We start from the raw sequence: 12,011 nt of genomic DNA, 5'->3' as shown, positions 1-12,011 counted from the left end.
CTCGAGGGCGAGTCACTGACCAATCACAGTGTGTCACACGAGTAGGGGTGTGGTTTTGGACGGAAGCGGGTGCAAAAACATAAAAAAGTTGAACAGACATTAAGAGAAACGGTGTTATTATACGGGGATTAGATTTTATTTTTTTTTTTAATAAGTGAGGATCTCGGATCTCGGTAAATAAGCGTTTTGATTGTTATCAGTCTGCTTGTAGAAAAATAAACATCTCTCGGACTATTAATAGGGCTCAGAAAGTTAGTTCAGCATGGTGGAGCTGAGACTGTGCACACCTCTCTCTCTCTCTCTCTCTCTCTCTCTCTCTCTCTCTCTCTGGAGAAAAGGACTTCTTGGTGAAGACTAAACTCGGGTAAAGAAGCAAAAACTCCGACTCATTTGCTGGAATATATCATAAAACAGAACTGAACAGTTGTGTTAGTTAAATGTTATGTGTAACGGCTAACTCAGCTAACGGTATTTTTAACTGCCTCTGGTTGTCGTGCGCGTGCGTGTGTGACAGTTAACTGTCAGTTGTTGTGGACTTAAAATAAACATATCTCTTTTAACATATCTCTCTAAAATTATCTCTTATAATTTTATACATACATACATACATACATACATACATAGACACACACCCAGTCTGGGTAACGAAAATGTAGTATACACTATTATTGGAGTTATAGATATATGTGTGTGTGAGTGTGTGTGTGTGTGTGTGTGTATAAACCTATATTACAAGCCTCTTAAAGTCCATATGAAATCCTAAGGGTCCATATTTTAGTGTGCACTTTGCCCAGTGGCCATTTCATATCATGCTCTGTTTAATGTTGTGATTGCTCATGCAAACATTTCCGACAGGAAACACAAAGCAGATCTGCTGGAATCTGCCCTTTGACCCAATAAACAGAAACAGAACAGATTTTTGTTCTATAAATCTTACTTTTACCCAGAACTCATGTCGGTTGTTAGCTCTGATTTTTACAGGAGACCAGAGATGTTGGCCTTGGATGACGTTAGCTGTTCAGTGATGGTTGGGCTATTTGGTCAGTTGTGATAAGAAAGTGCTGTGATAGTGTGTGTAGATGTGTTTGGACCTTGTGTATTTTGTAGCCTCCTACTTACTGCTTATTTCCCCTTTCTGGCATCTGAAACTTTTGCCAGCTGGCATGACTGCAGTTTGGCTTATAATTATAATCCTAAAATAGCATTAGGAATGTGATGGTGGTGATCACGGGTCTCTCTTTACACACACACACACACACACACACACACACACACACACACACTTCTCAGCTTGTTTTGTACTATAGGAGTAATTTCTAACTCATGCAGTTTTACAGACATCTAGGAAACTAATTTGCCAGATTATGATTTAGAATATCCTTGCCTGGAAATTGGCTCCACCCCCATTAGCCATTGTTATTACATTTTTATTATTGTTGTTGTTTTTCTTCTTCTTCATTTTATTATTATTATTATTTTATTAACTTTTTGCATATCTGTTCCTTTCCAGGTGAGGTCACTCAGGTGTTCTCAGGCTCCATCATGCACAACAGTTCGGATGATGCTGTTGTTGTTTCTGGACCAGTTCTGCAACGCCTGATGCAGGAAAATCTGCGCTATGGTAACGATGTCGGTCCAGAGAACCAGGCTATGACATTGCCTGGCAACCCCACCTCAGCTGAGATTGTGCTCCCAGAGACACAGCCCCGACAGGAGCCGCAGGGTCAGGAGCATCAGGTGGACAACAGCTCCATGGAAAAGAACGCCAAAGGAGCACAAAACACAGCAGCGAGCATACAGATGACTCTTGATATCCCTGGGATTGGAGCATTAGAGCTTCCCTCATATGAGGAGGCTAAATCGCAGTCTCAGCTTTACAGAGGTCAACAGGGTCAAAACGAAGAGCAGAATGTGGTCTACACACACTTAAATGTTCATAACACAGGAAACACACTCACACACCCAAGTCACACATATACAAGTCTGAAGAACACTAACCAGGCATTCAGCAATCCAAATCCTGACCAGAACACGCAGACTCAGTTGAGTTTACAGCCCAATGAACACATCCCCACCAGCACTAGCTCTTGTCCTCCGTCTCTCTCCTCAGCTCCCTCGCTGTCCTCCTTTGCTCGTGCTGAAGGTCGTTCATGGGTCCAGCGAGGGTTTATGGGAGTGGATGAAGGCTTAGCAGGGCTTGAACAGGGTCATGTCCGGTCCCTCAGTGAGCGCATCATGCAACTCAGTTTGGAACGAAATGGAGCAAGGCAGCCTAGAGAGATGGTTCCTAACAGCAAAGAGCAAATGGCGACATCTATTTCCCCATCTAGCAAAACTGCCACCCCTCCACCACCTAAAGGATCTCTAGATCCTCGTGGTCCTCCTCCTGAATATCCTTTCAAAACCAAAGCTCAGTCAATGTACCCAAGTAGTATAAGCCCTGGTCCACTATCACTAGAACAAACCACACACTCTTTTGAAGCTCCTTTGGGACAGATCTCCAGTCTAATGCCCCCTGTCATACTACAGACTGGATCAGGCACACGTTTACCCCCACAGGGACAGATCGTACCTGGTGAGGCATTTTCAACTATGAGCCACGCTCAACATATGGTGACATTCCTCAGTGAAGAAAACCAGAGACTCAGACAGGAGCTGCTTATCCAGACCGAGAAAATGGGCAAATTACAACGGGTATGTAGTGTACGGTTTTGGTTTTTCCACTTTTAATATAAGCGTTTATGGCCATATTCAGAAACTAAAATTAAAAGGAAACTCAAACTAAATTTGAAACTTCAGTATCTATGAAGGAAAAGTTTGTCACACTCTTTAAGATCACCAGCAGAGTTGCCACATTTATTTCTTGAGTTGAATCATCTGAGGCAGGTTGTTCAGTCAGATCTAGACTATTAAATAAATTGCAATACATATTGCCATTGAGTTTTCATAATGTTTTTGATTATATTTGCAGTCGTAACATAATTTTAGTTTAATATATTGTGTTTACATCAAACTATCAGACAGTTTATGTTTAAATTTAAATACAGCCCTAAGTGTGAATGTGACTCAGGGTTGAAAGACAACTGCAGAACAGTAGGAGAGATAGTGATGATCTGTGTGTGTGTAGTTGGAGGCTGAAGTCCAACGTCTCTCAGATGCCTATGAGAATCTGGTAAGAAGCTCATCAAAGCGGGAAACTCTGGACAAAACAATGAAAGTGAAACTGGAGGGGGAAATCAGACGTCTGCACGACTTCAATCGAGATCTGAGAGGTGAGTGACCTGCTGATTATTGTCTCAAAAATGACAGGCATGGCATTTGAAGAACATCTGTGTCTTACTCTGTATCTCTGTTTATCATAAAGCTTGTGTAAAGGAATCTTTTTAAAACTTTGCATATTTTTTATACTTTTATTGTTCTATATCTTTTCAAATCTAGATCGCTTGGAAACAGCGAACCGCAAGCTGGCAAACCAAGATGAAGAAGGGCAGGAGGATAGCCACGATTACCTCTCAGAGAGTGAGTTTACACTAACAAACACATAAAACATTTCAGCAAACCCATCTGGTGTGTCCGGGCCCCATCTGTGTGTTCTACAGACAGTTACATGTTCATATCATGATAATTGTTCAATAGTTCCACACCATAGTGCTAATGAATTCTGGGATTGTTCTATTACAGCAACTGTAAATCACGGCTTTATATTAACACACATGTTCTAATAGCATTATCGTTTCTATAGTAACAGCTCATTCACAGGGGATGTGTAGAGCAGATTGTCAACTGAAAATAAACTGATTAATGTGCAGGGAAAATCTATTTCAGGGTGGGATCAGCCTAGGTTACAGCCCACCCTGTTGTAGTAGTAGGGGCAGTAGTTAGGTAGTAATAGTAGTAGTAATAATAGAAGCAGTACTAATAATACGTGTGGTGGTAGTAATAATGGTAATAGTTGTAGTAATAGTGGTAGTAGTATTGTTATTAGCAGTAGACTTATTTTGTAGTATTCTAGCATCACAAGTGTTTTATTCCTTGATTATTTTACAGTATATTTGAGTACACTGGTGCTAAGTTTGTTTTGTACTTTAATTAATGAAAGAAGAAACATTTCCTTACTTCTAAGGGAGACAGCTAAGCGAAGTTTTCTGTCTTCCTTCTCTTTTCCTCGCACACATTCTCTCTATCTCTCTATAAAAGGAGTAGACATAATTATCTTACTTCCTCAAAACAGTGGCTGAATAAACAAAGATAGTGTCCAGGACTGACACCACAGATCAAACACTACAGTGAGATTTATTTAGATAAAGAAAGTGAAATACTATTTGCACAACAGCAAAAGTCCAAGAAAAAAAAAAAGTGAGAAAGTAAACACTCTCTGGCTCTGTTACACTGCATGATGTTAACACTGAGAAATGCAGCAAGCTATTTGTAGTGAAATAGGTGTATAATTTAAGTTACATTATCTTACATAAAGGTGGAGGTCAAATGCATGTGAGCCCCTTCCTGTGGAAATATATACTATACATATGTGCTATATCAAGTTTCTTTTTAATTACAGGTTCTTAAATGTTTGTTTTATCATGCTGACCTATAAAAAAGGTGTTTGTTATAAACTTTTTGATTATGCTAGTGTTTACTATACAACCCCGTTTCTTTCTGTCTCAAAGGAAGGGAGAGTTTAAAGGCGATGGAGAGGCTGGAGACGGAAGCGGAGTCTTTTCGTTCCGCTAATGAGGATCAGCGACGTCACATTGAGATTTTAGAACAAGCTCTGAACAACGCTCAGAGCAAAGTGGTCAGGCTGGAGGAGGAGGTGAGTCGCACTGACGATAACGTAAAGCACAAGTATATATATCGATACATTAAACAGTAGTAGTATATTAAATAATACAGTAATCAGTGTGAAAATCGTGAAAATGTTGTATGATTTGAAAGTTATATGCTAAGCTTTGTATTAGCTTCATTCTCAGTTTTCTTTGCATATCCCAACTTGTTAAGAAACGATGCATGCCTCCGAGTGATGCACGTATGTAGTAAATAAACAATGCCCCTAAATTTGTGTAATGCTTGTGTGAACTTTGGCTTATGTAAGGAGTCTCTAGAGTCAGTGCATGGTAAACAGGTGTAAAGCTCTATGTTGTCATACACAGCAAAGTACAAAGCAGATGAAAAATACAAAATTAATATTGAATATAGTCATTGCATTAAATATGTACATATGAATAAGAGTACTGTATGTGTGTTTTTGGGAGAGTAGTTGGGGAGGAAATGTGTGTATGTGGAGCGCGTGGAGCGTCTACAGCAAGCTCTGGCACAGCTACAGGCTGCATGCGAGAAACGAGAGCAGCTGGAGAAACGCCTGAGGACACGTCTAGAGAGAGAGCTGGAAACACTAAGATCACAACAGGTAAACAAACACACACACAGTTATGACATTTGCACTAATAATCATATAATTATGTGATTGTGGCACTTACATATTTAAGTGATTTATGTAAACTGCACATACGCATCATCATGTTTTATACATCTTAACACACACCCAGAGAGAAAAATAGCTAGTTTCTCTCTTTGGATTGAAATCGAATCCACAAAGAACACATCTCAACTCAGTTTTTGTACTTGCTACATGCAAGAGAAAGAGCAGCAGCACACTTTGATTTTAATCTGTTTTTGCATTTATTTATTTAGTTATTTAATTGTTTGTTTATTATTTTTTAAAAATATTTATGGCGTTTTGCCAGTATCACATAAAAGAAGTGCATCAACATATACATTAACCAAATGATTGCAACAATCAGATTTTATTTTTAATTATCAGATTATTTACTTAATTTCATGTAACCAACAGTAAATATGTAGCTGTAGCCAAGATCAAAGATTTTTAACATGCATTTGTTTGTGTGTTGTGTCTGTAGCGTTCTGGCGTAGGTGTGTGTGAGTCCAGTGCCCCGGCCCTGCTGGACCTGCTGAGAGAGAGAGAAGAGAGGATTCTGGGATTGGAGGCAGACAGGATGCGCTGGGAACAGAAATATTTAGAGGAGAGTGCAATGAGGCAGTTTGCCATGGAGGCAGCGGCTACAGCGGCTGCCCAGAGGTACACACACACACACACACGCACACACACACACACCAAGATATGTTGAAGACTGATCCCAAGGTTGTGTGTTTTACTAACAGCAAAGAGAGCTGGGGTCTCATTTATAAAGCGTGCGTACGCACAAAACGGGGCTGGAAACGTGCGTACGCCAATTTTCACGCAAAGGTTGTGACCTATAAAAAACAAACTTGATGGGAAAATGTGCGCACCTTTAAGCAAACTTTGAGCTGCGCGTACGCACATTCTGGAGACAAAGGGAATTGGCAACACAGATGGTGAGGTTGTGAACTGAAGTTAGATTGTAGAAAATACATGTGAGAAGAACGATTATAAGAATTAATGACATTTAATTTTCACCCCATTTCATACGTTATATCCACATTATCATGAAGATTAAATCCAACAGTGTTATTTGTGCCGATTGTTTTAGGCTATATACATCTAGCAAAATCCAAACGTAATTCAAATTGTATTAAAAATAAAATAATAATAATAATAATAATCAGCGCTACTCCGTGCAGGGTGTATCCTGCCTTGATGCCCAATGACTCCTGAGGATAGGCACAGGCTCCCCGTGACCCGAGTAGTTCGGATAAGCGGTAGAAGATGAATGAATGAATGAATGAATGAATGAATGAATAATCAGCGCTGCCTTACAGTCACATTGTCCACAACGGGAGCGCAGGAGGAGATGGCGCGACTACATGTGATACAGAATAGCATGAAACACCCTTTTATTAGAGAACTGCAGAACACAGTGTAAAAACGAAATATTTTCCTTAATGTACATATAGCTATCATAAAATGTCAAAGTCTGCAAATACAGTCATGAAGCACAATCGCTACTCATCATCGCTCCTAACTATTACGGTGTTCATTACAAAACCGTCATGAAGAAGTATGTGTTCACTATAACATTTTCGTCTTAAATTTTCGCCCACAAATTAATTCTGTGATTTTGTCAAGGTGTTAACGATCAGTCTAATTCCTAGAAACATATAAATCCTCCAGTGACCCGGGTATGTAATGCTTCATGATGGCACTGCTGGCACTGTTGGAGGATTTAAAAAATTTAGAGACTGGGAATAAGTTAGGGGGCACGGTGGCTTAGTGGTTAGCACGTTCACCTCACACCTCCAGGGTTGGGGGTTCGGTTCCCGCCTCCACCTTGTGTGTGTGGAGTTTGCATGTTCTCCCCGTGCCTCGGGGGTTTCCTCCGGGTACTCCGGTTTCCTCCCCCGGTCCAAAGACATGCATGGTAGGTTGATTGGCATCTCTGGAAAAAATTGTCCCTAGTGTGTGATTGCGTGAGTGAATGAGTGTGTGTGTGCCCTGCGATGTGTTGGCACTCCGTCCAGGGTGTATCCTGCCTTGATGCCCTATGACGCCTGAGATAGGCACAGGCTCCCCGTGACCCGAGGTAGTTTGGATAAGCGGTAGAAGATGAATGAATGAATGAATGTTATACGAGGAAAAATGTGTGTGTTTGTGTTCAGGGACACAACCATTATTCAGCATTCTCGCAGTGGCAGCTACAGTGATGCTTGTCTGTGGCCTCATGATGAAGAAGATAAAACATACAACCGCTGCTGTCAGGACATAGAGACCAGGTATACACACAGACGCACACACACACTACAAACCAAAGGTTCTTAAAAAGTTCTCACAAACCTACTCATAGTCTTTCATACTTTATGCTGAAATCCTTGAAATGTATAACTTTAGATATTAGGCCTCCTTAGCCTTGATGTTTAGTTGCTATGGAAACGGTAGGTTCTGATAGGCTCCACTTATATCTGAGGTTATTTGGAAAATGTTTTTTTAGAGAAGAGTTTATGTATGTTTATGTTTATGTGACCTTGATCCCTAGACACTGAGATATCTGTACTGCAGAAACAAGGAAAGTTAAAGGAGAGAGTTTAAATATAGCTGCAAATATCCGCGAAGGTTCAGAAAAACATGCAAGTATTTTATCCTCCTACAGCTGCATAAGCACTGATAAAGGACCTTTTGTCCAAAGTACTGAGTGTTTAATGCCTCTGCATTTAGTAGCAAAGTGCACAGAGTCTGGGGTTCAATTTCAGTTGTCATCATTTTGGTGATTTTTAACAACAGCTCTATTGGTGTTGCCATAACAACCACTCATCTGTTTAACATTATTAAAAAATGAAAATTGCTACCTAGCACTGATGCTGCATTCCACTGACTTCGGAAGTGGGAAGTCAAAGCTCTCTTCTTTTCTGTGTGTGTTTATGTATAGGATGAAAGATCTCCATGCTCAGCTGTTGGAGAAAATCGCAATGATTAAAGTGTTGCAACACCGTTCACGTCGAGACTCTGCCCCACTGCGTCCTGCCCGTTCTGTCCCCTCCATCACCGTAGCAACGGGCGTGCATTCGCGCCAGGCCTCACAGACTGAAAGTACGGACTTACACACACGCTCACAAACACACACACATACACAAATATATATATATATATATATATATGTATATATATATATATATATATATATATATATATATATATATATATATATATATATATATATATGTATGTATATATATATATATATATATATATATATATATATATATATATATATATATATATATATATATATATATATGTATGTATATATATATATATATATATACATACATATATATATACGTATATATATATAAGCATAAAACTTTTTTATACAAGCTAAATCATTTTATAGCCTATAATTTAAGATACTTAAAAAATGAAATGTATTCTTTTGTTTTCGGCAGAAAACACATGAATTTTGTTAACATGGTAGCAAGACAACCTGTATTTTTTTGTCTTATTTCATTGAGAGAGAAAAGAGAGACTGGTGGGATAATGACTGTTTATAATTTACCTTCATTAACAATGGAAAAACAGGAACCATTTTTTTCGCTGACGTTCAAAAAAATTAAATGCAACTACAAATGGGTAAAAAGTACAATGTGTCGAGTTTATTTAATGTTTGATATATTGCTGTAATATATGAGAAATAAAACACCAACTTCACAATGGTATGAGTAAGTCACTTCTACATCATGTTGTTGATTATTTTACTATGACAGCACCACCCAGTGGTTTATTCCATACATATTCCACAGCCAGTTAAAGTGATGTGATGTGACAGTTATATACCAGCAGTAACTTGTGATCATGTCATCGGTGTTTTTCCTGTTGTTTTCAGGTGTACTGCTGGGAAAAGAAAACACTGACCATCTTTCTCCATCAATGCCCTCCTTCACAGCCTCACTGTCATCCCTCGTTCCATCACTCTCCTCTTCTCTCCCTTCCTCCTTTACTCCTCTATCTGTCTCCACTCTCCATCCCTCATCAGTAATGGCCTCCTCTTCACTTCCACTTGCCTCGTCTTCTTCGCTTTTCTTGTCCTCCTCAGCCACTCTTAACCTTCCCACCACACTCTCTCACTCCCTTCCTCCACTGCCCCCAACTGTCTCCTCCTCTCTTCCTTCTACTCCTGTTTTATCACTCCATTCTAAATCAGCTAGCAGAGACAGCAGCACGCAAACAGGGAGGAGTCCAGAGAGTGTCAAAGTCATGCCCCCTACAGGCCGAGGGAGAACAACAAGAATGGGTAAGGATAGAATGAGAGAGAGAGAGAGAGAGAGAGAGAGAGAGAGATATGATGGAAAATATAAACGATAGAATAGGCAGAAAAATGAGAGAGAAATAGATGAGGAATATAAGTGAAAGAGAGATGGATAGACAAAAAGGGTGACAAGGAGAACTAAAAGAATGCTAGTTATAACGGAAGATGGGAAAGAAAAAAAAAATTAAGAGACTGGGAATACTTTAAAACAAGAGAACATCACTGAGGTAGAGGAAGAGAGTAAGGAGATAAAGGAATGAGCTTAGAAATGAGAGATTGAACAAAAGCAATACTGAAAGAGAGATAGAATCTGTGAGAGTGTTTTCCCCCCCAAATCATTAAATCAAGATTTCACTGGGTTTGTGTGTGTGTGTGTGTGTCTGTCTGTGTGTGTTTGTGTGTGTAGACTGGCCAACCACTCAGATGAAGTCTCCTGAGAGTCGAGTCCTCCAAACAGCAGTGCAGGTGATCAGACCGGCCGACACGGACCTGCTGGAGATTCTGATCTAACACACATTTACAGACTGAATGCAGTCTCGACACTGGAGCAGAGAGACAGACAGAGCAAGAGACAGCAGAAGGGCAGGCAGAGACGGAGAGGTAGATAGATAGTTTGAGGCTCAGCTGCACCATTTTGAATGAGTCAGTGCTCCTTGTAGAAAGATTTGTGTTGATATTATACATATATATTTTGTGTATAAGGACACTACTGTTTGTCCTGTTTACCCCAAACTCAATTTTACTGAGAGTGTGTAAATGAGAGGATACGATGAAACCACAGTTCATTTGTTTGTGTATCACACAGTAAATTGTGAACAGAAGTTGTGAGTGGAGAACTGAAGAAACGTTGATTTTCTTTGTTTATGGCGATCAGTCGCAGCGTGTAACGTGTTTTCCAGACACAGCTCACAGCACATAGTGAGGTTCTCAAATCTTAATTAAAGGCCACACTCACAGAAAGCTGGGAGCACAAAGAAAGTGGAAGTTATAGAAATATTTAATAATATATAATATTAATAATAATAAGCAAGCGCTGAAACCTCCATCAGCTGAGGCTTTTGTTTGATGCTCTAACTAACCCATACTCCATTTATACACGGCCATTTCTTTTATCATAATTAACTGATTCCTTTTATTTGTCTTACATGGATGTGTGTTGACTTGATTTCTTTATTTTTTATACTCTTTAATTATTGCCAATAAAAAAAGCAGCTGCTTTTCTCTTAATGTTCTGGATGCTCTTAGGACCTGGTCTAGTGAAGTAGCATGAGGATGTGTTTCTGATCAAGACTCCAAAGCTCTTTTTTAATTGGCTCGGGGTAAGGGCCATAAAACCATTCATATTCAGCTCAATTAAAAAACGCCCAGTTCATATGCAGTTAGTTCCTTTCCTTTAAGGAAGGATTTAAGAGCATGTGGTGCAGCCATGTCTAGGTCACACTGACAGAGAGAGTGAAAGTGGTACTAATGAAACAGAAGAAAAGGAAAGCTGAGAGTGGAGAAAAAGTCAATGAGGTGAGTGAGTATAATACGTGATATAAAGGTGTGTGAGCCTAAAGGATAAAAGCCAGTGTGTAAGTCAGTGGAGCTTCAATCTGGTTAATGATGTGTCTGGTAAAAACACTCCACCTTTTCTCTAGCATTTCTACACATCTTTCTAGAAAAACAAAAAAAGTTTTTATATTGCGCTAAATCTCTGTTGCTTTCATGTAAAATGTGATATTAGCTTGAGTTGATAATCATATGGAAATGTAATATCTCCTACTGAAGCGCTGAGATGTTTATGTGGTTCCTCATCTGTTCTCTGGAATACATAATGCAATAAAATCGTGCCTTAACGCTTCAGAACCTATACACACACACCAGACACACACACCACACACACACCACACACACAGTGCTTTTATTAGTTATTTTATTTACAGCCTCACACTCATCCTCATCCATCTATGTGTTACTGCCACCTTCTGGCCACATATAATAATAATAATAATAATAATAATAATAATAATAATAATATTGACTAATTAAAATGTACTAAGTGCACATAAATGAATGTCACATTTTTATTTTAATTTTAAAGCTAATAATTGAAATTTACCCACTGGATACATTCTTATTTACCATATATATAAATATTTTTGCTTAATACAAAAAAATCTAAATCTTTAAAATGTTTATTTTATATTAGGATTGTGTATAATCATGTTTTATTTGATTACATGTTTCATTATAATTTTAGTACTTTATTTAAATGAAAATTTCATTGTGGCC

The 12,011-nt window shown here is 39.0% G+C and overlaps 1 protein-coding gene across 3 annotated transcripts in view; it reads left to right on the top strand.

Moving 5' to 3' along the window:
* The window catches only part of amotl1 (angiomotin like 1), a 13,510-nt gene extending 1,935 nt beyond the window's left edge, over window positions 1–11,575 (top strand). For 2 of the 3 annotated variants that reach the window (XM_060873173.1, XM_060873180.1), the window contains exons 3-12: window positions 1,511–2,694; window positions 3,128–3,272; window positions 3,439–3,519; window positions 4,668–4,813; window positions 5,258–5,407; window positions 5,919–6,097; window positions 7,597–7,710; window positions 8,361–8,521; window positions 9,315–9,722; window positions 10,144–11,575. In XM_060873173.1, the coding sequence (XP_060729156.1) occupies window positions 1,511–2,694; window positions 3,128–3,272; window positions 3,439–3,519; window positions 4,668–4,813; window positions 5,258–5,407; window positions 5,919–6,097; window positions 7,597–7,710; window positions 8,361–8,521; window positions 9,315–9,722; window positions 10,144–10,247 (2,672 nt within the window). In that variant the 3' untranslated portion in view covers window positions 10,248–11,575. Of the gene's footprint in view, window positions 1–103; window positions 365–1,510; window positions 2,695–3,127; window positions 3,273–3,438; window positions 3,520–4,667; window positions 4,814–5,257; window positions 5,408–5,918; window positions 6,098–7,596; window positions 7,711–8,360; window positions 8,522–9,314; window positions 9,723–10,143 lie in introns of those variants that run through there. The other variant, XM_060873185.1, reaches the window with a different exon arrangement.
* The last annotated feature ends 436 nt before the right edge of the window (window positions 11,576–12,011 follow it).

Source organism: Tachysurus vachellii, chromosome 1, assembly GCF_030014155.1.
Source record: "Tachysurus vachellii isolate PV-2020 chromosome 1, HZAU_Pvac_v1, whole genome shotgun sequence".
In the NCBI taxonomy this organism is placed as follows: Eukaryota; Metazoa; Chordata; class Actinopteri; order Siluriformes; family Bagridae; genus Tachysurus; species Tachysurus vachellii.
Note: the sequence above shows the minus strand (reverse complement) of the source record. Positions and strands in the feature narration are given on the sequence as shown.